We start from the raw sequence: 27,517 nt of genomic DNA, 5'->3' as shown, positions 1-27,517 counted from the left end.
CCAATTTGTAGATGGTAAATTACATAATGGATATGCTATTTGTCATGTGCTGACATTTTTTGAACAGTTTTTCAAGGTTAAACAGATTTTTGAACCAATTCATGTTGCTCTGACAATTTTGTGAGGAAAAAAATATTAAAAGAGCAGAATTATAACCACTGTCCAAAATGTTTTCTCAGCATTAGACCACATGTATTTGCACTATGGCAACGTGTGACTGTGTCTGGAACCTTCAGATGCTTATGCTGTTGTAGTTCACAAACAGTTATTTTAGTTATTGTAGTTATTTTAACAACCAAGGAGAATTGATAGGCATTTTATTAAACACTTTAGAGGACAATAACAGAATCACTGCAGCAAGTCATATTTCTAAATACAAAAGAGGAATTAGTAAAAAGTTAGGTACATATCCAACACGAAACATGAACACGTGGCTTTCAGGAGCTTTGAATTTTAAAGACTGAGAACTCTACTTACATCAAACAGTTCAAACACATCCACATCACAAAATCTCAGTATTGCACTACAGCTCCTTGTCCAAGACATACAATGCACAATGTGCATCTGCACTGCCTACGTATAAAGGACCATCAGCAACACATCAGCACAGCCAGACAGAATCTAGTAAAGGTCAAAGGGATCATAGGCTCGGTGGCAGAAGTATGGCAGTAAAATTCAGCAGTGTGGACCACCAGTGTCCAACATAAGCCCTGTTTCATGCTGGTGATGCAAGAGACATTAGGATTGCAGCTGTACTGCTGTCCTGTGCAGAGGTAGCATAAACTATGGCTTTAAAGACTTCGTTTAAAATAAGGTTTGTCTTAGTTGAAAGCCGTAAGAAAACTGAAAAGTTCTTGTAATAGTAGCCCTAAGTGTAGCACAGCACCACTTTCAGATCCACTTGTTCAACAGCGGCTGCTGGATTCAAGTATGGGCTCAGTCTCTGAAATCTGCTGCAGTACAGAGAGTTCTGTGCAAAAATGGAAACACCAATTACTCCTGTTTGTCCCTCGTCCTCAACCATATGGAGAATGCTAACAGATGAGAACACAAAAGTGAGTGACACTAAGGAACTAGAAACTGGAAGTCCTACCTAGCTATAAAAGAAGTCCTCCTTTGTTTAAAAAGACAGCTTGGAAGATGTGACAGGTAAGTCATTTCACTTACAATGACAACACAGAAAATAAGTCAATATATCACATTTGTGAAAGATACACACTGCCACTATGGTGCTTCAGCCCCCACCCACCTCACCTTGCATCTAATATTTCAAGACAAAGGTCATTTTAATACTCAGTGAAGGTTGAGGTCTTGGGCAGAGGGGCCAACATTAAAGCTGAATTCTACTCTCCCCAAACGGTCCAATAACAAACCAACTTACAAACACTTGCCCTAATTTTGTCTGTTCCAGTACACTTAAGCATCTTTAATTAAAATATAGTCACAATGTGTGTGGGGGAGAACAACCTTTCATAGTATTTACATCTACCTCACCTTGGCTGTTGGGTGCTTGGCTCTGCCGAGGCATTTGGATGCTACTTTAATACATGTTAGTTTGTCTTCTCACATGTGGTTTGGAAAACAGCACAACTAATACTGCATTTGATACTACAAATATGTTTAGAAAAATTCTACACATGAAAACACTACAAAACAACTTCAAGAAACCATTACAAAAATAGAACCTACTTCACTGATCTTCAGTCCAAAACTCCAAGGCAGATTTGTTTGATACTAAGATCAAAACAACTGAGGGATAAAAATTAAAACAACACTTAGCTTACACATCATTACATTTTGTAAAAAAAAGTGTTAAGACATTATTAATTTATTAATACATAGAAAAATCAAAATCCCTAAAATTTACAGTACCTTCTTAACACCAAAACTGTTTGTAGTTTCTTTTCCACCAGTGTCAAGTACTTAATCCCAGACATAAATGTTGGGATGACTAACTGAGACATCTCAGGCTGAACAGGGTAACCTCTGTTTTTCCCGTGAAGACACAGCCAGTATCAGAGGCAGCCACCATCCGGGACAGATTAACCAGATTCGTTACAAAGCCCCACTCCCAGCCCCCTTCTCCAGGTCAGAGAGACCAAAGTTACGTCACCTAACCCCCAGAATTGAGATGGCCACTGCTGCAGAGCAACACTTCAGAATGCAAAGTGGCCATATCTTTTTGCTACCTGCAGGGTTATGTTTCCCATCCCTATCCAGCATGGAGCAAGCTCTGCCCAGCTGCCAGCTTCAACTGCACTCAATGCACATCACTTGTTACTCATGACAGAATTGTTTTGTTCCTGTTCCTCCTTGTGTGTGGTTTGATTTTTTAATAAATAATGGAAGCGTACAGCATGCTTGTTCAGGCATGTGACTCCTGATTATTACATCACAAATAGTCTGTAAACCAGTCTGGCCTCTGGGGAGCTGTCAGGCGATTGAGAACGTTGCATCCAAGGAGCAGCACCTTGCGCTGGGCGCAGCGGAGGCACAGGAGGAGCCTTGCCACAGAAGGGGCTCCTGGCTCCTGCAGCTGGGAAGGTCAGCATGAAGAATCTACCAGTCTTTGGCGAAGTCTCTTGTCCTCTCTCGTATTCACACTGCCACCTGCATCACGGTCTGTCAGAACTGAAGAGAAGGTCAAGGTTTAGACGAGAAAGGGCCATCCAACCACTCGACACCTTCTGGTGCACAAAGGAACCGCCACCATGCCCGTGCTGACTCCACTGCCCACGCCAGCACCAGGGTGCCCTGCACATCGCTCTCCCACAGCCAGCATGCACCACTGGTTCGTCAACACAGCTCCCATTAAAACACTCTGACACCCCAAGGGACAGAGGAAAAGATGATGAGCTGTGGGTGAAGCTTTGCTGATGGGTGGCAGAGTCTGCAGCTGTCCCCAGGCAGAAGCAGAGGGGCTGCGCCAGCCCGAGCTGGTCACAAACACAGCAGCTTCTTTCTGCACTGCATTTTAACAGAGCTTCAAGCATGAGTTTGTTCTGATCTGGACAAAAATAAACCTTTGAAGTATTTTCATGAGATAAAAACAATCTCAAAAATCCTGCTTTCAGATAGAAATGAGTCAGATTTTCTATTAACTTTTTCAGCTCCTTGAGCCCAGATCTCCACCTTAGGCTCTTACATTTTACTTCCAAAGCCACCTGTCATTTCAAAAACAGGCAGATTTGAGAGGAAAACAATATGCTGTCAGAATTACTCCAAGCTGCTGCACAAGAGCTGGCTGCCAGAAGGGCTTCTTCTGGTTCAAAAATAATTCTGCTTGTGTGTTCTGAATTCTCTTGTTGTATAAGTTGGCTTCTCCAAATCTCAGCCTACCACAACTGCTTGACCCAAGTACAGAGGAACAGATAAGCCCTGGGTATCACTGCTTCTTTTTTATTAATTACAGGCCATAGCTTTCTGAAGAGAAAATAGATTTATTCCTTTCCTGCCTTTGAAACAGCTCTTTAACGTTCCCTTGGCATTGTGCTCACATACTCAGGTAAGCTTCTAAATGTTTTAAAGCATCATCACTTTTGGTTTATACCTCTCCCTGGATATTTGGCTTCTCTAATTCTGCAGTTGAGGAAGGAACTGGTTTCACAATTAAGGTATGTCACATTCTTTAGGACAGAATCCTAGACTGTATCTTACATGAGTGCCTGCTCAAAGCTGACCATGTCTGCAGACTGATGGGATACACAGAGAATTCACACCAATCCAGACTGACTGGGACCATTTTGATAAAAATCTCTTTGCAGTCAGTCTTCCTTGCTCTCTATGAAAGCAGGAACAGGAGCATGTTTAATGACCCCAGTCCCACTTCCCTTCTTTTGTCATTTTCTGTTCCTTTGCAGCATTTCTGAGTATCAGACTTATTTTTTTATTCACCCAAGACTTCTGCCAAAGCCTGAATAAAAGCAGAAGCAGCAGTTACTACAGTTTGTAGCTTATTTCTGAAAAAAAGTCCTGAAACCACCAGCTTTCTCACTGGAGCTGCTTCAAGCACAACTTAGCCTAGAGCCCTCCTACTGTGCAGAGGGTCTCAAGCAGTTGAAGTTCAAACAGCTTAGTGCCAGAGCAGAGATGTCAGCAAGGAGCACCAGGCTGACAAACACTTCAGGGTTTAGCTGTGCCATAGACCTACACCACCACAATCTTCTGAGGCTATAGCACCTACACAGCAGGCAGCAGAGCAGGGAATGAGCAGGTCCATTATTCCACAGAATACGTGAATAAGCTTTTGGTAGGAACACACATCTAGATCAGCTCACCTTGTAATTCTGTTGCCTCCTTTCCCTCCTCTTCTGAAGTTGTTTCTTCAGGCTTCTCCAACTCAGCAGTCCCCGGCTTCCCATCTATGGTATCAGTCTTAATAGTACCAAGGTTTACCAAAAGCTGCATGACATCAAACTTCTCAGAAACTGCAATGTTCTCCAGCACTTTAAGGCATTTAAATGATTTAAGTTCACTCACGTTCTCCTCAAGAAAGAGGAGGTAAAGGCTTAAGTCATCAAAATGCTTCGACTTAAGTTTCAGAACATCGAAAGTTGGCAAGATTTCATACACTTTGAGAATACCTGAATTCCACCTCCATGGAACAAACATTGCATACACCACCAGGGGCATCACCAGCAGATAGACTATCAGGTTAATATAGCTGAGCACCTTGAAGACACCAACAGCAATAAGCTTGCACTGAACCACTTCTGGAACAGTTGTGTCATTCTTCAGGATCCCAGTTTTGATAGTGCAGAGAAACTCATCACTCAGAGAGGAGAGACTAATGTAGTAGCCCAGATAGAGGCATGCAATGAAAGTAATTACTAGTGTGAGCAAACGGCATGTAATGTATTTAATTATTAAGCACTTGGAATTCTTTTTTGTCTTCAGGTACTGCTCCACAATTGGGTATTTAAAGTAGCTTTCAGATATTTCCCACAAACTGAAAAAGAGAGAAAAAGTCAAATCAAATCATATAGATCAGATGCTGCAGTACTCACCTCAAATATCAACAAAACCTAGTATTCTAAAAGAGGTAAAGAATTGGAAACTTTCTTAGAATCATAGAATCACAATAGAAGGGTTCTTGAAACATCATCTATTTCCAACTAATCCCCGTGCTCTGCCATGGACAGGGACACCTTCCAGTAGAAGACGTTGCTCAAAGCCTCGCCTAACCTGGCCCTGACACTTTGAGAGATGGGGCATCCACAACTTCCCTGGGCAACCTGTGCCAGCCTCACCATCCTCACAGGGAAGAATTTTTTTTCCCGATGCATAATCTAAATCTACTTTCTTTCAGTTTAAAGCCATTCCTCCTTATCCTGTCACTACATGCCCCTCTAAAAAAACCCTCTCCAGTACTTTTGTATATCTCTTTTAGGTACTGGAAGGTGCTTTAAGGTCTCCCTGGACCCTTCTCTTCTTCAGGCTGAACAACCCCAGCTTTCCCAGCCTGTATCTGTAGGAGAGGTGTTCCATCCCTCCAATCATCTTGATAATCTTCCTCCAGACCTACTCCAACATGTTCACATGCTCTTATTGAGGTAGATCAAGGGTAGTTTTATTGAAACCACTAGGATACCAGATAAATGAAAAATATCAACACTCTAATACAGAAAAGTCACTTAAGAAACAAAGAGTTCAAACACTGGAAAATGGAAAATAAAGGATGGCTCTCATGGCAGCAAAATATTTTTGTTCAAGCAGAGAACATGTGCAGTAAACAAGTCCACATGGAAAAGCAGACTCTGCAAGCACTTGTTCAATAATAGAACACTAGAAGGCTTTTTACTTGTCAAGACCTAACTCCACACTTCAAAGAAGAGACCCCAGTCCCCACTGCACTACTTGTGCCCCCAGAGACAAACAGGTACCCTGACCTAGAAGGAAGCAGGAACTGGATCTGGTTGGAACAGTGCACCAACCTGAGCAGAAGCAGAGGGGGTCGCTTTTGTGGGTTTTGATGTTTGGATTTTTTAATCATTTTTTTGATCAGAAGCTTTGCAGACCTCTATCTTAAAGAACAGGACATGACAAGTAACTTGACAGTGTGCAAGCAACTGTCAGGAATATTGAGAACTGAGGACTGAAGTATCTCTTTTCTTACACTGTGATGGGCAAAACTACTTAATACCTACTGCAACTAAAGAAATCAGAACATCTCAGGTAATAAGTAATCTGAAGAGCTCATTTTCTTGGAAAAAACAAATGGCAAGTTCCAGCTCCAAGTGGCAAAGTAATAATTTCAGAGATATTCTTTCTTTTTAATCAAACTTAAAATTGTGTCAGGTCACCATTCAAACCTTTGCAATAAATTTGTAAGTGACTGCAGATGTCACATCTGTTACAAACCTGAAGAAAAGGGCAGAGAAAGCCAAGCCCCAGCATCTTACCTCTGTGTCAAGTTGTCATTAGCAGCTGGAATCAAGTCAGTAGGGTCCCTGGGGTCTCCACTTCGAATGCTGTTAGCAGCTTTGATTGCCCTGTTATAGGCTTTGTCAAGTTCTTCCATGATAAATTTCAGGTCTGAGGAAAGGTGAGGTGCTGCAGTGAAGCGCCAGAACAAACATGGTAGATACAGCAGGATAGCAACAAGCAGAAGGATGTATGGGAAGAACTGCAGGGAGAAAAAAAACCAACCTGATTAGGCTTCACCTGCATAAGCAGTAATTCAGCCAATCACCATCATTCCCCACAAGCATTAGGTTTCCTAGAGGTCTACTAAATCCCTATAATTTTATTTAAATCCTTCTACTAAAACCCAATTTTGTGATTATTTGGGATATGCAGAGAAGCAAAATCTCTTTTCAGACAGCTCCAGTAACTTTGCTGCTGCGTAGAGCTTCCCCCCACCGAAGGAAAAAAAAAGTGTGCAAATAAAGATGCCATGATCCTGATGACATTTTCAATCCTCTGCATATTCAGAACTGCTGGAGCTGACATTGAGAAAGACAGCATTAACCTGGGGAAAAACAAATAGCAAAGCAAAGCAGCTATCAGAGGGGCTGAGTGAAAGAAGAAGATAATGTCATCTAACTCTCCATCCCCAACGTGTCACCACTGTTTATAGCAACTAAAACACTCCAAACACCAGCATAGTCTCTCCTGCTTTCCATTAGCTGTCAGATTAATGAATAGAGCTGCTGGAGCTCTGCCTCTGCCTGCAAACACACATCTGTTCAGAGTGCATGACATCCAGTGAATGTAAAGGATGTAAGTGTGGCTGTAATACTTCAGGGTGTTAAAATGTTTTCAGATAACACCTAAATGGAAACCAACACACAGCATCAGAATGGTCTGGTGTTAATGCAGCACTGAAAAGTCAGCCCTTACACGGTCACAACTGCTTAGGGAAAGGGCTGAAGCAGGTATAAAATACAAGTTAAGTTTTTCCATCTTTCTTCTATTCATCCACAAGTAGTTTCTCTCATGCAATTTTTATTCTCATTCCTTCCAGCTGCAGGAAAGGTGCTGTTTTCTGTGTACTCTGACATTATATTCGAAGTATAAAATCATACATAACATTACCCTTGCAGAGACATGATGTAAGCCCTCATTAGACAAGCAGTTTGTTAATGAACTGTACTGCAAATTCGGCCAACCTCCAATTCATTCCATTCAGCTTTTGACAGCAAGCACACTTAACTCAAATCCAGCATCATTTCATAAGGAACTCTGAATTAGTTGAACAAATATGAACCAGATGTAAGACATCACAAGTGTTACAGCCATGTGCCCATGCACATTCATTGGCAAAGCCAGTGGAGATTGTTAGAGGAAGCTTGAACTGAGTCATTAATCACTGCAAGTGGAAAAGCTACACGAACATTTGCAGGTATTTAACGAGATGGAAATCTGGACTAATATAACTATGTTAACTTGTGTTTGCATTAATCAAGAGAGACTAAAGTTTTGCATGCACAAAGTAAGTAATTTGATGCTATGGAACATTTTATTCAGGAAAATTACTTCTAATATCATCTACCATTAAAACAAAATCCTGTGTTACTCCTACTTGCAGCAAGAATGCATATGATGTACTAGACCTTGCATGACTGACTTCCCCTACCCATTGTGCAGAGCTCTGCCCTCACTACTGCCTCTCCTTCCTCTTTGCATACAACAGATAACATCAGATCATCTTCCTTCTCCCAGGTGCAGACTTTCCAATTGAGATATAAAGCTCTGGCATGTCCAATGTGTTTTGGACATCTCATCAACAGCACAAGAAATTGGTCTTCTTGTTTATCACTGTGGACAATGCCACCAGGTCTGAGTCCTGATGCCTTGGTTTACCCAAAACTTCATGGTTTCATGTCCAGGCTCTGAATTCTGTATTGTGTAGAAATAGAAACAATCTGTCTTAGAACCCATCTTATACTTATCTAAGCTGCTGCAACACATTTTCCATCGGTCTTAACAAAGGCTTAAGATTGCCTGTATAGCTGTAAACCCTATATGACTTCACTTACACCTGTGTCATACACCTCTGAGCCACCTTCCACTGGTGCCAGGTGGGGAAAGAAACAACAAAGACACATCTGATTTAGTAAGGAGCAACCAAAACACCTTACATTGGTTTACATTGCTTGGCTTTAGTACTCACTCATTTCAAATTTTACAGGCATAGGAAGATTTATTAATTCCCTTTCTGACCCTCAAAATTGGAAATACTATCAGCAGTATCCCATAAAATCCTAGAAATCTCCTTACCCTGAGTATTACAGGACGCGGTAAGAGGCAAGACAGTTTTCACACTGAAGTTACAGCCCCAAACCTCCATTGTTGCAGTCTCCCCTTCTTCCTTGATAACTTAAAAGAAGTTGTCCACTTGTGTAGTACACAAGCATCAGTCCTCTTGCTCTGTCCCAGATGTCCTCAAATGTCTCCCTCTAGCCTGCCCTCGATAGGCTGTTGCCTTAAAAAAAACAGCCTCTACCATCTTGCCTTGCACCTCCTCCTCTCCCCAGCTCCTTCACCACTGCCTCCTCACCTAGAAGCACCACACTGCTGGGGAAAAGGCACATTTGCTATGCATTTGCTGGGCTTCCTCTTTCCAGGCTCTCATCACTCCCAAAGCTGCAGCTTATGGCAGCGTAAGTAAACTCTATGCAACTCTTTTCTGAACAGTCTCAAAACCAGAGCAGCAACACGATTATTAGCACAGCTTCTTGTTTGCAAACAAAAGTCTGTATTTGTCATCTTTTCCACAGCACTTGATGCACAACTCCGTCATTCACAGATCCTGGCTTTTTAAAAAATGAAAGATACACTTGTTCTATTTGTTAAAAGTAGGCTTAGATAACCAGCAAACTGTTTTGAATCATTAAAATTTGAGGTCTTGAATGACAGGCAGAAATGAAAATGCAAAGTCATCTGGTATGAGTCCTAGGTTTCAGAGCAACAGACTTGGGTTGTCCAGTTCATCTGATTACATCTGACAGTCAAACATCATCATCATTCCCATTTTAAGAGGACTCTGTGGTATTTGTGCACAGACAACCACATGCCATCCACCTTTCTTTTATGGTTTATGGTTTTATGGTTTATTTGCTCCCAAGGCGCCGAACACACAAGGAGGAAATGCCACTTCAATCTTGGGTAGTTTGTAGCATTGAAGTAGAAGGAAGTGTCACCAATCCTAACAACTGTATGGTCAAAGGTACGCCAGAGAAAGATGCTGGCCCAAAAGTAAAACTCAGCTTTTCCTTTGCTGTGTAGTTATCAAGCTGCTTTTCAGCATATTCAGTATGAGACTTGAGAAAACGAGCGGTGCGTGCAGCAGGGACTCAAACTGCAGTGCCCTGTATGTTTTCTGCTATGTATTGCTGAGCTCCTGAAAGCTAAGGGTGCTGGAAGCAGGTTCTCCTGCCTTGCTTGGCCCTTAGTCTGATGGCACACTGGGGGGACAGCAGGTTCCCAAGGAAGCAGAGCACTTGGAAGCCAAGAGGCTGCCCCTGTACTGCTGCAGGTCATGACACTTGACAAGCCTGTCAGCCCTGAGCACATTCCAGGCTGTTTAAGTAAATTTGTTAGTACTCAGCTACTGTTCAGCAAGAACATGTGCACGGGTATAGAAGAAAAGGCATTTGAGCAGTCCATTTGCAGAAGCACGTAAGGTGCTGGAATCATAAAACTGTCTTTTCAAGATGCATAAGCACCACACTCTTTCAAAGGTGAAAGATAAAATCAGAATAAAGCACAAAATAGTCTGTCATCACCAGCTTCAACTGTGCTAAGATGAAGTAAATACACAGTAAGTTAAAAGGGCATTTAAAATAATTGCTTTATAACTTCAAATATGCTTTGATCATGCAAAAAAATAGAGCTGGAATTGGTGGAGTGACACAAAAGGCGTTTTCAAGGACCTAATCTACAGAAAGCTTGCCAGGGTCGGGATAAAAAAGGCTGGAAGAAGATGAAAATAACTTTAAAGGTATTTGGAAAATAACAGCTTTCTAATTTTACTGCAACTTCAGTCCCTATTTCCTCTGGGCAAACACTATATGAGTGACTGAATTCTGACTTCCACCTACCTGACCGTGATCAAAGAGTAGCTTTAAGTACAATAGCACAAAACTTCAGCTGCACAGGTCTGGGTAACAGCTTTGAGAAAATTAATTGGCAGACAATTAAAAGAATGAAGCACTGAAGTGCCTTCACTCACTTGACATTAAAAATACATGAATATGGTGAGACATCTCCCTCTTCAGTTCCAATTTTGGAAGGAGCCCAAGCAAAGGCACTAGTCCCCAGACAGGCTAATGGCAGTAATTACATGTTTCCAGAAGCAAAGGCATTGAACTCTCTCTAGATATCACCCTATTCCTGTTTGCAGCAATGAGAGGTGTCTCACTGGTGTTCAGCAGAAACAGCTATAAATGACTGACCATTCTCAATGAGATCCTAGCCTGTCTCCAAACCTACAAGTGAATCTCAAACCCTACATGACCTTTACCCCACCTGTTACATACTTTCTGTTTTGATACAGCTTCACAACTGTACTTCCCATTTCAATCAGTTCTAGTCACCACCACCAGTGGAGGCTGTGATGGCTGCATCCAGTTTATTCTGGCCTTTGGGATGGCAACGTGGTAGCCAAGGGCTGCCTGAACAGTGACCCAGAGCTCTTGCTGGTACACAAGTCAATCATCACACTCCATAAGCGGTAGGCAGCCCTTTAAACTGGGCCTGTTAAACTTTCCTGCATGGCTGCAGACTGCATGCCAGGTTGTCCCCTGAGCAGGGATACCTCTCGAGGTTACTCCTCAAGGCTGAGAAATTCCTTGCGGTAAAACACCATCTGTAGGTGATTAATAACATGCTTGAAATCCTAGCTAAGTGATATAAAGGATTGACAGTGCACATATAATCCTTTAGACCATAAAATGTTCAGAAGTCTGGGACTAAGTTTGAACCCAGCCCCAACTGAACTCCACTCTGAGAAGTTTAGAACACAAAGGAATCTTTTCTGAATCTCATGACTCAACAGGAAGGTCTCCTAACAATTCTCATTCCATCCTCCATGCATTAAATACTGAAGTGTATCCTTCCACTGAATCTCAATAAACCACTGTCACATCTACCATTGAACTATATTAACTCACTGTTTTAAATCAACATATTGTTGCTTCTCTCTTATGAGTGAAGTGGATGACTCCATCAGCAACAGACTGAAGTAGCTCTAGCACAACACTTCAAACAATTATTTATTAATGCACCTGCATATGGGTTTCCTTGCTCTGACAGTCCTTAATCTCTCTGAGAAGGATTTGCAGGTGAAACATGAGGAGCCCTCAGTCAATTAAGAAATTCTACAAACAATGAGTAACTAGAACCAGGTAAAAGTCATGATTATAACTATTCCATCAATAAAATGAATAACCCCAAGGTTTGTTTTGGTTTATTTACAGACAAGTGACTCAAAGAACAACTCAAGAGTCCATGGTAAATCTTACTTCTTTTATAAAAAATGAGGGTTTTCACATAATTTTACTTCATGCATACAAAGACTGCACACCCACTCTCTGTATGCAATGCTTTCAGCAGGTCCCAACGCACTTGTCCTGAACTTTGAAAGATCTGAGTCAGACAACTGACCTCTCCTGGCTGTGCCACATGTGCAGACCTCTTCTTTCAAGCAGATGAATTGTTTGCCTGCATTTTTTCTGAGCACAAATCCTCTTCTTCTCAACAACCCTTCATCTCTTCTTTGCTTACCTTTATCTTCTTTGCTTCTCCCCAGTTAATAGCAGACTAGAAAATACAGTAATTAAAAAAAATCCCTAGAAGACTCTTGATCATAGGCAGCTCCACCCCAGCAATCCAAATTTCAGGGCTATGAAGTGCTCATCACTCAGTGTTCAACCACCCCTCAACTTGCCCGGTTGCTATCAAGAGCCAGTAAGACAATGCTCACTGTTCTCCTGATTGAGTTTTTGTAAGTTTCTCTGTGCACTATGGATTAAAAGGGCTTCACAGTGCAATCTCCTCCCCCACACACAATGGCCAAAAGCTTCTCTTCTCCTTCCAGTTAAGGATCAAGACAAGTCTTACCAAAGTAACTTGTCAGCTGGAGCATTCATCTTTGTCTGCACAGGGCAGGCAAATACAAAACTCCTCCACCCCCCATCACCACTGACTGTCTGTCTTTACCACTCACCTCTAGAAATCGACATCTCTGCTCTGGCACTTCAGACAGACACAAGAAACCTCTTAAGGGAGTTAAACCCAAATGGAAAATCCCATAATAAAACAACAGAGGCAATAAAACAACAGAGGCAATGAAACATCTAGTTTCAGTGAAGCCTGACCAGTGAAGCCTGACCAGAGTAAGTTTCATCAATGATAAACCTGAAGAGGATTCTTGTCAGAGGACTCAACCATATAACCATTTTGACAGCTCTTTCACTGACAAAGAGGAGGAAATCTTAGCATTAAAGTAACAGTGTAGGCAGGACCAACTCAGACTCTTCTTTACATTTATCTATCTGCAGGTATTTAATCCAGTGTGAAGAGTTTCCAGTATCACTGGAAATTTCAGAACTCCCATTCTCCATAGAGAGAGGTCCTGGGCTCCCTCTAGGAGCACACTGACCACTAGAGAGTCAAGGACCAGCATGCTCCTTTTCAGTTTCCAAACTGATGAACTCAACCCCTGGGAGAGATATCCTAGAGCAGAAAGGACAACCAGTAAAGGTGTCAAGCTTTGGGGAGTGCCCAAACCTGAAACTTTACTGTTCAAAAAACCAAAAATCCCAGAGCAAACTTAAACTCTGAAATAGGAGGGAGATGGTAAGGTTTCAGTTTTCTGTAATGCAGCCTGGGTTTGACAATCCTCCAGAGCAACCAGATGCTGAGAAGAAAAGCAGTGCAGGTTACTACAAGCTGGCTTCTTCACCAGAGAGCTACCTGCTCCCACTTCCTCCCTGTACCACAGTGAGCCCTGCCCCAGGAGGCAGCACTTCTTACAGAGCACAGAGAGCATGCCAGAAGGAAACCCATCCATTTTAATCAGTAATGGGGCTTACAGTCTCATTCCCCTAAAACCTTCACATAATGCCTCCTTAACTGTTTTTTATGGAGCCTTCCAGCATGCCAATACAGTGAGATACTAAGTGAGTCAGAATTTTGGAAAGAACCTGAGATGCCCTGCAAATAAAAGCTCTGCTTCCCAGAAAGCAGGAAAAAAGTTTTAAGTGTTGTTCTAAGAAGAACTGGGCCTAATGACCCCTGCTGTCCCCCTGTGTGCATCCCTGTCCTTACACTGCAGAGTCAGGTCTCCACTAACCTGAGCATAGGAAGTCTCCCTTTTCTCCTTAACACCACTGTGCTCCCAAAAGGCTCTGCTCCAGCCATTTTTAAAATTATTATCTACTATTATTAACATACTATCTAATTATTAACATACTTTGCAGTGCAAGGTTGGGGGGAGAACCCAAGTCCTCCTGCAGAAGCGATCCCAAGCCACTCAGCAGCTGTTGGCCCTGGATGCAGAGAGCAGCCCTCAGACACCACAGTGGGAAGCAAAGTTCACTGTTAAACTGCTGTAACGCCACTCCCTCCCTGTAAACTGGTAAAGCTTGGAGGCTGATGAACAACCAGAAGTATATTAGTTAATACTGACCTCCAAAGAGTACCTGCAGCTCCCAATGTCTGGATCAAAAGGGTGGGTGGCTAATCATGGATCTAGGAAGATGAGTCACCAGCCTCTGTTACAGGCCCTGGCTCAGCTGTGCAAATGCACATCCTACAGACAGTCTGCAGGATATTTACAAGGAAACATCACACACATACATGTCATGGAGGAACTGCAGCAATTTCTGACACAGCACTAGTCAGCAAATTAACAGGGGTTGCATCATAAAAGTATATGAGTGCCTAAGCTATTCGTGGCTGGCAAACAAGCAGACCTTGTGTTATCAGCAGGTGACTATCACATGAAATTCAGCATAAAGAATTTGGGTAACAAGAGCTTATTCCCTCAAGAGAAAGAGGCAACAAAATATCCAGGTTTGCAGGTGGAGTTTGCAGTGCTGTGAGATGTTCCAGCAGCTTTGACTGGCCTCTGCAAAAGGTCTGGCTGAAGTGAAGCCCTAACTGCGCAAAGAAGAGTTCAGGCTAGAAACCAACAAGTCTGGCATTAATATTCACGAAACACATGCCTGTTGGGTCAAGGTTATCTGTGGAGCTCACTGGGGAAGCCAACAGTGAATCCTCAATTAATGATTTGAGTTAGCAAACAAATCAGAGACAGCCTTGGATAGTCTCTCAGAGATTTTACCACCAGATGACTGCATAATAAAATCTGAGGCTCAGGATATAGAAGCAAAAGCCAGAAACACAGGTGCTGCAGGTCTCATACCTGAGCTCCCTCTAGCACCAGGTTCTCCTCTGCTTCCAGGTGCCAGGAATCTATCTGCTGGGGCAAGTAATAAAAGGGCTGAGGAAGGCAGAACACAAATTTGCAGAGCCCAACAAGCATTTCTGTCTTTGGCATCAGCACTGCCCAAGCAGGCTGAAGCTGCCTCTCGAGTTGAGTCAGCTCCAGGCATTGGCATGGCATTAACTCAGTGTGTGACTCCTGCCAAACCTCAGCTGCTTTGAGCCAGCTCAAGTATCTGAAAACCCACTGCACTTTTAACCCACAAAATAAATCTCTTTCTGTGCTTTACAGGATGCTGCTTTACCTCGAGCAATGAAAGCCAGCTCATGGTTTGCCTGTGGACATGCAGAAGAGCACGCTGAAGACAGCGGTTAAACCTGTTGGTACCAGTGATTAATTTCATCTCTCCCAAAATGTCTATCTGCCACAAGTCTCTCTCCATGCACAACTGGCCAAGAGTAACACAGTAAAAATACAAAATGTTTTTATTACCCAGTTTTCCTAAAATAAGCTTTTGATACAAGCATTAAGGCATTTGTTGTGTCTTGTATTCCAGTTTTAAAACAGTTCCTGGCTAAAGCCAGGTGAAGCATTCACTCCAGGGCAACCCAGCAACATTAACACTACTCTTGTGTCAGATAACTGGTGACCCTTCATTTAAAAGCAGAAAATACCTTGTCTAGTACTACCCTCTTTGGAAGTAAGGGGAAGAAAACATTGTAAAAATAGAGAATCAAGTCAAAGGCTAGGACTACAGCAGAGCAGAGAAACAAGAAAAGTGAGGCAAAGTTATTCTACGTGGGAATAACTTTGCCAGGAGATGGAGACTTATACCTACTTTATGCAGCCACAGGGGTATGTTCTCTAAGTTGTTGTGGGATGGTTGCTTCTGCTGCACAGCTGCCCAGCAGTAGGAGTCCACATAAGCAGCTTGTCTCCAGGAGAAAGAGCTGGGTGCAAAACAGCTTATCTGAGCACCTGGGAAAACAAAGTAAAAGTTATTGCATCCTCAAAAGATTAAAAAAAAGAGAAGAAAACAAGTTTAGGAAGAAAAGCCCACATTTAAGATGTTATGGTATCCAAAGTTCTCAGGTTAAACGATCAGACAAAGCACAGCAGTTCTGCAGGGAGGAAGATCCTGAGTTCCCATTGCACCCAAAGGCTGTAACTCCCACAGAGACCCATCTAAGGATGTCTCCTTAGGGTTGAGACAGCATATTAGAACACCTATCTTTCAGGCCTATTTCTGTAACTTCTGCAGGAAATAGGGCCTTAAAGACCTTTCTCACTAGCACTTAACTCAGGTTGGCCAAAGGGGAACTAACAAAGTTTGACCAGATCAGGCCTGAGGTAACAGATGCCATTAGACACCATTGTGTCACAGCTTCCCAAAAGCACAAGCTGCAGCTCACATGTCTACTGTAACAAGCCCTCAAACACCATTCTTGCAGCCCAGCAGTCCTTGCAATGACGGAAGGGCAGGTTTTCCCAGGGTGCTGCCACTTCTGCCTCTGAGACTGCAAATTATTTGGAGGGGTCCAAGTTATATCTGTGAAAATAAGGATTTCCTCTTGTAATTTTTGGCAGAGAAACTGTGGCCCCAGACACCTGCCAAGGGTGCCAGGCCCCTCCTCATCAGTGCAGTGACGTGCTGTGTCCAAAATTATGCATAATAACACTGTCATTCCCATTTCCTCCCAGGACCTCTCCAGCTCTCAGGAGCTTCAAATGAAGATCAAGGCCCTAAGTGACAGCAAGAGCAGCTATTGCCAGCCTTAGGGTCAAATTCTGCTCAGTCACAGGCGCCAGGTGATTCCTCCCACAGCATACCTCAGCCAGGAGGAGTGGTTATGGGACATGCAGTATCAGTGGCTCCTCAGGAAACACCAGTAAAACAGGATGAAGGGGTCAACTTTCTTTCTGAAGCTTTGATAGTGAAAATAATCCCCCCAACAGACGCACATTTCCACCAGACTTTCATAAATGTGGCAACAGGACAGTCATTTCACCAAATAATTACACATGGCTCTTCCACAAACATTTCTTCTAAGAATGACACTTCCAACATTTTTGCCAATGTCAAAAGACCAACAGGGGAAAACATTGTTATTTAGTTTTCCCCTTACATAATCATCTAAGTTGTACTAATGGCATTGCTGTGTGCTTCATGGGAGTAAGTATGTAATATAAGGCTGTATCATTGGTCCTGCCTTTTTGCTAGTTTAGTTTTCAGAGAATAAAAACTTCTTTCGCAAAAGGAGCCAGCTGCACTCGCCTGGTAACTTGTACATCCTCTTTACAATGTAGCATAGTCAAGGAGCTTTATGAATAGAAGCCTTTCCATATGAGTCACTACTGCAATTATTTCTAGGGTTATAGTATCATAAGGACATGGTTTGATCATCATGGTTCGACCTGTCACAAGTCTCCCTTATGGAAAACAAGTTACTGTTTATCAGAGCAGAGCTCATGTGATTTAGCAAAGTTGGCACCAGGCAAGCCCTTGCACTCCCCCAAAGCCTTGGGAGTTTTTGTCTTCCAGATGATTTCCATCAGTTGTGCAAACATAAGAAAAATATATTGCAGGGGAAAAAAAAAAGAAAAAGAGGGGAAAGAAAGCAAAGAAAAAAAGCAGGCATTTAATGTCTGCTCTCCACTGGATGGGGACCATTCATGCCTTGCTCTCATCATTTAACCAATCTCTGTGCTGGTGGCTGTGCCCAGTGTGTCGCAGCAAACAAGTGATCCCTTCAAAAGAAGAGCAATGGAGTGTTCAGAAAGATGCTTTGTCTTATTCATGTTTGTGTATCCACATAAAGAAACACATTCCTGAATAATGTGTTCATTCTCATTAACGAGTAGAACACCACTTAAACTGATGGAGTGTTTAAAAGGCAGGAGTGAGGAAAAAGGCAGGCAGGTCCCTTCTCCAAAACTAGTGATGAAAAAGGCAGCCAGGCTCCTTCTCCAAAATGTCATGTGCACAACTTCATGCCAGAATAGCTACAGCGATGGCAGGGCTGCAGCAGAGCAGTGACCATCACTCACAATCCCCCGTGTCTCAGGAGGGACACTGAACCTGACTTGGGAGCCGAGCAGAGATCAGCCTCAAGCAGGGGGACACTCCACTTGTTGTCCTGGTTTTTAACTAACTGATTGCAGTCTTGTTCGTGAACACTCATTAATTCAAATGACAACTTTGCAGTAAGGGTAGTAATGTCAGGACTTAAGCAGGGAAGATGTTTTTGTGCATCTTCCACACTAAACACAGACCATTACATGCCTCAGAAAATGGTCACCATTTTTAATCTTCTTGTCCTTCCTTCCTTCTCTCCTCCAAAGGAGTAACAGCAGTATATATAGAGAGATAATTTACTTTATGTTGGGCTATTCTGGAGGAAGTTTAAAAGCAAATCTGTAGTTTCTATTAGAGAAATTTGGCACAGGGCTACACGCCTTCCAGAGACCCGCTGTGCACAGGGCTAGTTCAGGAGAGGCTAACAGTCCTCTGCTATCAGAGGAACAGCCTCCTGCCTTGGTGACATGAAGCCATTCCTGTCCTTTGCTCCCACAAGTAATAGCTTGGGAAACAGAAAAGCAGCAAACAAGCCCATAACAACAGGGAGATAAAATATACAGCATGAAGGATGAGGAATAACAAATAGCAGCATTTGTTAAGCGGTTGTCACAACAGTCTTTGGCCAATTTATCATTACACTTGGCAATGCTCTGTTTTTGTAATCATTTCACGATACAAAATTGTCTTTGCAGAGGGAGCAATAGGGATTTGGCTTTTACTTTTGCAAACAAATGACGATTAAAAAAAATGCTGTTTATGATGGCTGTCCTAAAGACAGACCACCCAAAAGAGCTGCAGAAAACTAAGGCATCAGCAGGTGCACAGCCACATATGATAAAATGACACTTTTCCAAGAGTGCTAAGATTACAGATGGAGCTGGTTGTTGGCAGCAGGAATTACTTTCAGGCATGGAAAGGAGTGCAGAGTACAAGCCTGAGTCACTGCAGCCAGTGCACAGCAAGGACAGGCTGTCACCCCACCCTGCTGTGGCACGTCTTCATGGGTGCTTTGCCAACAAACTCCCAGCTATTGCCTCCATGTCTGTACCAGGAATGCCCCTTTTTTTCCCGTGCAACTGGCTCTTCTGCAGCTCCTGCATAGGAAATCTGTGTATGAGAAGAAACTCCCAGAACCACAAGGAATCTCAAACTGAAAGGAGAATCCCTGTTCAATACTGGGCTGCTTTGCTGCATCCAAGGCAGAATGAGCTGAGGGATCAGCATCCTCTGGCTGCATCCTTTACAAAAGAGAGGGTAAAGCCAGCAAGCCAGACTGGTTCCCTCTTCAGTGGCTCAAAACCTCTCTGCTGACTTACACATCGAATTAAGAAACTGCAACTAGCAAACAGGACTTTCAAGAATCAATGCTAATCATAGGCTTAACTATTTTTCTTGAACCAGGATCAAATGATTGCAGTTGTCAGGATTAAACCTTCAGCAAGTAATTATTTGGATTCTAATACACTGCAGTCACTGGAAAAAAATTTGCATATGCTTGGAGGAAAACCTGGCCATTAATTATTATTAAAATTTTCCACAAGGCAAAATGAACTTGCCATGATACCCAAATATCTGATTTGATCTAGCAAGAATTATGCTCTTTAGTAGCCACTAAAGGAAAACCTAAACAAGAAAATCAAGGTACACATAGACAATGTACAGACTGCCAGGCACCATCCACCGCACATCCTCCACAACAACATTAAAAAATATTTTGAAGAATGGAAAAAGGGATCCCAATGCATACCAAAGAAGAAACAAATGTACATGTGGGTGTACAGGTGTACACACACGCATTAGGAGCCGACCCAAGGCATGACCAAAGTGGAAGGCTGAGTGAAACAGAATCTGTTGAAGAAGGAAGCATGGAGCAAATGGGTGCACTGGGGAAAAGAATCTCTTCCCAGAGGTACTTTGGCAATGAAGTACCAGCAGAATGTAAAGCTCAGCTGGTACACTGTTTAAGTGAAGTGGGTCAGAGGAATTAGCAGGTGTATTTCTCTCTCTACAGGGCTGCATGTTACCCCCCAGAGAAGACTCAAAATCATGCAGTGGGAAAAGAGCTGGGTATTTATCAAGGATAGCCTTCAGAGTGATAAGTTTTGTGATTCATGGAGAAAAAGAATTGTGAATTAAATTTCCACCAGTGAGATGTAAGGAAAACGAAGCAAAAGAAGTTTCACTTCATCTGAAGGAGGAGCATTGCAAACACAGCAGCAATGATCTCTAGCTTTGCTGCTGGCATGGGTGGCACCCCATATCTCAGGCAGCACCAGAGGTCCAGGATTCTTTTTACATTTACTCTGGCAGCTAAAGCAGCTTGCCATCATTTGCACAGGAAATGTCAAACTGGCTCTATAGGAATTAAACAGAAAAAATCTTACCAACAGATGAAAATGCTCACCCAATGACAGTTTAGAACTTGACATTAAAGCAAATGTTTTCCGAGTTTGTCCTGGCTGCCTAGGCAGGCCTGTGCCTGATGCTGGAACTTTTGCTCTTTCCTGAGCACTTCTTACATGCCAAAGAGCAGCACAGTGTATCCTGCTGGGATCTGCACCTCTGCTGTCAGAAGTTTTCAGCCTGTCTACTCTGAGTTGAGGCTACTCACACACTTGTTCTCTCAGCTCTTCATTAATGCCCTGGGTTTCACAGCATCCTGCTGAGTTAAATGTGCAAATATCAACTACCAGCATACAGCCTGCTCCAGCAGCACTGGGAGGGGTTTTTCCAGCTCTCAGCCAGCAGCTGCCAGTAATAGTCTTTGGCTTAATTACACCCAAACCAACTTTAGCCCCCAGCTCTTATGAAGTCACAAGATAGGATTGTTTCCTAAAAGCCTCCCCAAGAACTTGTGAACATGAAGGGAGAGGGACATCAGCAGGGAGGACCAGAGAGGGGTAGCAAGAGAGGAAAGGAGCCCAATTCAAGAGTTAAGACTGGTTTCTTCAGTATATTTGTTGGGATTTAGTCTCACAATTGGTTTTGTTTTCCATTTTCTATACATTTTATTCTTATGACTGCTTCAGACACATGATTAACTCATACAGAGAGACAGAGGACATGCAGTAAGGGGAATTGGTGCCATCATATCTCCCACTAAAGCTTCTGGGATGCAGCACCCAGAGTTCCTTTCACAAATACCTTTCACTCTGTGTTTTCTGCCAGCCAAAGCACCTCAAATCCCACAGGCAGCCAACTGCAAGGATGGAAACTAAAAAAAACAAACCAGGTGGGAAAAGTGCCCATAAATTAGATGGAAAATGAGCAGGGCAAGTAAGGATTGTCACCACTGGGCAAGTCCAAAGTGGTCAATGGGGACATTAACCCTGCAATGTGCAGAGCATAACGCAAGGCTCCACCTTCCCACCACTGAGCACCCTCCAGCATGGTAAGATGCAGCAGAGAGCACCAGTGGGAAATAAGGTTTTAGTGCAGCAAATCTCCATTTTGACAGATTCATGCAGATGCTGTGGGTTGGCTCACAGTCAGCTACTTCCTAGCCCAGCATCCTGCCACAGCTGATAAGCCAGCATCACTACCCAAGCCTTCATTATGATTATAACCAAGTTTCTCAGCTGTCTTTACTCAAGATGTGACAGTTTCTGTGTCCTGGAGAGGTTTACAAGTTGTTTTCTTGTATGATAAAGATAGAGATGCTAAAACATGTGGGTTTATTTTATCCCAGCTACGTGTGAGCCATGCACAACCAATACCCAAACCAAACATGTAGTAAGGGCTGCTGTAGCCAACACAAAATTCCGTTCCTCTCCACTCTCTCCCTCCTTTGTGTCCCTTCCCAGCCATCAGCTCCCACACGAGGCTGCAGTGAATGCAGCAGTGCAGGCTGCCCATTGCACAGCTGTGCCTGGAAGCTGCTGAATGCAGGAGCTCAGACATCATTTGGTGACAAGCATGGAGGAGCACTTCACTGTTGCCTTCCTACAGAAAAAGGTGAAAATGTTTGATGTTGAGTGGACAGCTCTCACATTTACATTCTTTTTCAGCTGCTGAGACAGACATTGATAGTTTTTCCAGAGCTAAGCTGAATTTTGGCAGAGGCCAAAATGAAGCAGCTTGTTTTCAATTTCCTCTCTGCTCATCTGACTGTACCTGCTTAGGGCTGCAGCATCCAGCTCCAAGCAGCACCTTGGGAATAAATATCTGTGTTTTCAGCCAAGATGTTTACAGTAAGAAAGCACATCTTGCAATACACACAATCTGAGTTCATTAACTGGAATCTCAATCCTGACTCAGAGTTGGTCTTACTAATAATGGCACAGATAAAATTCTGTGCATGTCTGGCTCATACACTGCTGAGGGTGTCCCATTTTTCAGGTGGTTTTTTTTTCCCTTTATAAGAAGAATTGGTGACTTAGCTGTATTTAGATGGTTTCTGTTACCACACTACCTGACCACCTCTAGTACAATTTACCCAAGAACTGCCAAATAATATAAGGAAAAATATCAAGCCACAATATAAGGAATATACATGTCGAACACAATCCTCACAATCCTATTGTTATTTCCATTTCCCGTTCCCAGTATATACAAAACTGCATAAAATTATGTAAAACTGTATAAAACAAGGTCTAGCTGCAAAGAGGTAACAACTGCAGGACTTCAAGCAGCAAAGATTCCCAGGGATCGCAGACAACAGCTCGATCACTGCTTAACTACTACCAGAACCAGCTTAAAATCCTCACAAAATTACAACTGACCATGGGTTTCTCAAATATAGCCAAAAGTAAACTCAGGTTAGTTCTCCTCCTGGCCCTGAAGCGTGCCAAAGTGGGGTGCAGGCACTAACCCCAGAGTTTCAGCACTGTTCACTGGCTGGGTGCTGCAGCTGGGTTTTCCACACCTCCAGCAGAGAAATCCTCTGTGACTCAGCTGGAATCTCATTTGTTTCCTGAAACTCCCATCCAAACTAAATGTTACTTGGTGGCTTCAGAAAATTTCCATAGCCTTTGTAAACATTATCATAATTTCACACAATTAAGAGCAACCACGTGTAGGAGGGAAATTGCAGGTGTCTGAGAGCACACTGCAACGAAACAGGAAAGCAGAGCAGCAAGGGGAGGTGACAGGATGAGGTGCCAAGAGAACCCAAGGTGGGAAGAGTGCAATTATCCCAATAGAAATAGGAGCTGGGCATTCATTTTTGGAAAGGGTGTTCAGTTTTGGTACTCTAAGGCAGGTATTTCCACCAAACACTTTCACATCCACCTCTGAGTTGCTCTTCTTCAGACCTAAAAACAGACCCTGACATTTTCCCTCAGTTTAGCACTCCTGACCTTTTTTAAAAGGTGATTATATCACAAAGTGTTTAAAAACAAACCTTGCTGCCTATTTTATCGCTGGCTGAACACCACAGCACAGCCCACCAGGCATTTCCAGCCCCTACAATCCTCAGTGTTCCCCGAAATGCCTGGATGGAAGCAGTTTTGGGCTGTCCCATAGGCAGCCAGCCCGTTGAGCCGCAAGGGCTGTGTGGGAAAGAGGTGACAGCTGCCACAGCAGCATGGCAGATTTACTATCACTTTCTGTACGGACAGCACGTGGTGCAGCTTCACCCATGCCCGGAAATAGCAAAAACAACTACTCCTCATACTTATTTGCCTATTTCTTTTTCAACCAAAAATGCTCAGTTTCCAACCCAATGTTTTCTTTTAACAGGTTCTCAGGATTATAAACAAAAAGAAACACTAGCAAGATGCAGCCCACGTTTTCATTCCTGCTTTATGAATCTGCTGCAATACAGCAATCTGGGGCATCTTATCTCTCAAGCAGGGTGGTATCACACTAATGCTATTCGTGATGGCTGTGCACAGATACAGCACACATTCAAAGTCCCATTCCAGTTTCCACTTTCCTGACGTTCACTTGACTCAATCCTGTAGATGATGGAGATCAGGTATACAACACTGAATGCCAAGAAACAAGTACATGAAGTGACTCGAACTATCTCTTTGAAAGGCTGGAAATCCTGTGATTCACTTAAAGATCATTTAATTCCATTCCTCACGCCAAGGGCTGCTACATGATCCCGTCTGCAACTTAGGAAGGTGGGTAAATAAAAAGATAGTAAAATAATTAGGAAACTTGGCCCTTTACCTGTAAAGTATAATTTCATCTACCGAGCAGAAATTGAAAACTGAACTGGAAGAGCTGCAGGAGGGCAGAGGAGCAGCGGAAAACTTTAGACAGCTCTCCCACTGCCCGCCCTGCGGGTGACCCCTCCGAGCCGCCTGCAGCACAAAGGCAGAGCTCTGACAGCCCCTCTCGGTGGCACCTGTCCCCGACAGCTGCGGGGCGACACCGCGATCCTACTGCCAAACACGCCGAGCGCCGGCAGCGGCAGCACCCGGGCACATCCCGGGGCACATCCCGGGGCACATCCCGGGGCACATCCCGCTGGCTGCTCCAGTCCGAACCGCGCTGGGAAACAAAGGGCGGCACGGCTTCAGCGCTCCCCCATCACCCCCGTCACGGGAGAAGATGTGCCGCCCGGGCTGACAGGGCTCCTGCTCGGGAGGCGCCGGGAGAACGGCAGCGGCCAGGGAATGCCCCGGCGAGGAGAGGGCACAGCGGGTAAGCGCGGGGAGGGCCGGCCGGGATGCCCGGCACACCTGGATGAGCCTGCTGCAGGGATGCTCCCCGGGCCGGCCGTATTCCGGGAAGGCAGCTTCCCTCCCGCGGCCCAAAGGCGCCCTCTGCCCTGCCCCGAGCGGGAGCCCTCCCGCAGCCGAGCCCCGCCGCGTTCCCGCCCGGGCTCCGCGCCGCCCCCGAGCCCTTTGTCCGCCGCGGCAGGCGCCGGGAACCGGGAAAGGGAACTGCCGGAGTTACCGATGGAGACCTCCTGGGCGAAGGCGAGGGAGATGAGGAGCAGCGGCAGCCCCACGGCGATGCAGGTGACGATCTTGTCGAGGGCCAGCTCCAGCCGCAGCCCCTTGTAGCGCGTCTCCGGCGGCTCCTTCAGCAGGAAGTCGGAGAAGACGTACTCGGTGGCGATGTGCGCGATGGCCATGGCGGGCACGGCTCGGCACGGCTGGCCCGGCCTGTGCTGGGCTCGGCTGGGCCGGGCCCTGCTCGGGACCGCCCCCGTAGCCCGGCCCGGCCCCGCCCGGCGAGGGGCGGGGGGCGCGGAGCGGCGGCGGCGGACCGGAGCGGGGCTCGGGCAGTGCCAGGCGGCCTGGGGCTCGGCTTGGAAGGCAATCTAAAGATCACCTAGTTCCAGCTCCCTGCTGAGGGCAGGAACACCTTCTGCTAAACCAGATTCAGCCTGGCCTTAAACGTCTCCAGGGATGGGGCATCCTCAGCTTCTCTGGGCAACCTGTGCCGCCTGTGTCACCATCCTCACCATAAAGAATTTCTTCATAAAATCTATTCTAACCCCACCCTCGTTCAATTTAAAGCCGTTCCCCTTTCTCCTATCACTGCATATCCTTGTAAAGCGTCATTCTCCCTCTTTTTTATAAGCCCCCTTAGACGCTAGGAGGCCACAGTGAGGTCTCTGTAGATAGAGCCGTGTCTTCTCCGGGCTGAACAATCACAATCCCTCAGTCTGTCTCCTAGGAGAGCTGCTCCAGCCCCTGCACGGAGCATCTCTGTGGCCTCCTTTGGATGTGCTGGATCAAGTCCATGTCCTTCTTGTGCTGGGGGCCCCAGGGCTGGACACAGCACTCCAGGTGGAGTGTCAATGGAGCAAAGTAGAGGGGCAGAATCACTTCCCTTGGCCTGCTGGCCACACTCTTTCTGATGCAGCCCATGATGAGTTTAGTTTTCTGCACTCTGAGCACAGTTTGTTCGTGTCCAGGTTTTCATCCACGAGAACCCCAACGAGGAGGGTTCTTAATGGTTCTCCCTGCCTGTACTCATGTCTGTGGTTGCCTCAGCCCGGGCACAGTGTTTGAATGGAGACCTGTATCAAGTTTATGCCCATCAGTTCAGATCATCTCACCAGGCACTGCCGAGAACAGCCTGACTCTGTCCATGCTGCTGTTCCATCAGCTGTTTGCACACACTATGGAGAGCCCCTGAGGCACTTTCTCCAGGCTGATGAGCCCCAGCTGTCTCAGCACTCATCTGAGTCCCACCACAGTCTGACAGATACTCCAAGCCCCTAACCTGCCTAGCATCATGTACTGTGGCATTTTCCACACCCAAAATGTTTGATCACTGCTTTTCAGGTCAGTTTTTTGGGGGAGTCAGTGGGGTGCCTCCACCTTCAATAAGCCTTAATTTATTTGCCCCTCTGTAGTTTTCCTGTTGGTTTCTGGACCTCTGTGAGCTTGGAGTATCCTCAGCCCAGGAGTCCCAGAAGAAGCCATGCTTGCCCCATGAAGAATCTATTGCATATAAAGTGGCTAAGATTCTGCAGAGTATATCTAGTTAACCTTTATTTTGAGTGGGAAAAAATCTGTGATTGATCTGTCAACATAAAGTGACTTCTGGAAAGCATGCCTCCCTTTCCTGTGGTTTTTAGAAAAGAACATGGTTGCATAAGCAGTCACTATTCACAGTAAAAAAAACATTCCCTGTAGCATTTTTGCAAAAAAAAAAAATCTTTGCCTAAAACCCTACTGCCAGAAATCACTCTTTGTTCATACTAGCTGAACACTGAAAAATGAAGCATAGTGATCTACATTGAATTTACAAGACTGATAACCATGAGGTTGGGGGGAGAGTAGCTACTGCACAACCAGTACTCTATCTAGGGAATTTAATTATAGATGGTTATACTTGACTGTAATTCATTAATGTGTGCTCCTTGAAAAGGGAGAATAATTCTCACATTGACAATTTTATATGTTTTTACCAGGATACTGTCAGAGGAGCAACAGGATGCTGTTGAATTTCATAATATATAGTCACCCAGGGGAAGAATATCAATGAAGTGGCTAGCAGGGTGGGGTTTTGACGCGGCTTGAGGGTGTGTGGCCGAAGCCCACTGACCGCCCGAGGTCAGCTCTGTGGAGTCTTCGGCGGGCCGCGTCCTTCTGTGGCAAGTTGTCTTTAAAAAGACACTCTCAGCCTCAGAGGCACAGGCTCGCTGCAGTGATTTAGCTCTTTTGTGAGAGGGTCGCCTAGGCAACCCCAGCAGCTCTGTGCCAGCAGAGGGAGAGGGAGCTGGTGAGCTGGCAAGCAGCTTCGCCCACAGATCCAGAGCCCAGGCGGCGCAGAAAGGAGAGGCGGGAGCCAGGAGATCTCCGGAGCTTCTTTATTCGGAGGCAGGAACCGGCGACATCCGAAGCCCGAAGACCCCGAGAGTCTAAAACCCTGGGTTTTTATGGGGTTGGAAAGGGGTGTGGTTTTCCCTTAGGGCCAATCACAGGGCGGATTGAGAAGTCCTCCAATCAGGGAGAGGATTGAAAAGTTCACCAATCAGGGGGTGAGGTTGGGGAACTCTCCAATCACGGAGGGGATTGTGAACGGCCCAATCAGGGGAAGGATCAAGAATGAACCAATCTCTGTCCGAGAACAGGGTGAAGAAACTTTTGAACCAATGACTGGGGGATAGAAACTTTGGACCAATGGGGGAA

The 27,517-nt window shown here is 44.7% G+C and overlaps 1 protein-coding gene across 1 annotated transcript; it reads right to left on the bottom strand.

Moving 5' to 3' along the window:
• Nucleotides 1-300: 300 nt before the first annotated feature.
• On the bottom strand, nucleotides 301-25,476 carry PANX1 (pannexin 1). The gene is made up of 5 exons (XM_063394489.1): nucleotides 24,822-25,476; nucleotides 15,732-15,871; nucleotides 6,402-6,625; nucleotides 4,278-4,948; nucleotides 301-2,631 (listed from the first exon to the last, which is right to left on the bottom strand). Exons 1-5 carry the CDS (start codon nucleotides 25,000-25,002, stop codon nucleotides 2,546-2,548), a joined length of 1,302 nt encoding a protein of 433 aa, XP_063250559.1. The 5' UTR covers nucleotides 25,003-25,476; the 3' UTR covers nucleotides 301-2,545.
• Nucleotides 25,477-27,517: the final 2,041 nt, after the last annotated feature.

Source organism: Prinia subflava, chromosome 3 (assembly GCF_021018805.1).
Source record: "Prinia subflava isolate CZ2003 ecotype Zambia chromosome 3, Cam_Psub_1.2, whole genome shotgun sequence".
NCBI lineage: Eukaryota > Metazoa > Chordata > Aves > Passeriformes > Cisticolidae > Prinia > Prinia subflava.
Note: the sequence above shows the minus strand (reverse complement) of the source record. Positions and strands in the feature narration are given on the sequence as shown.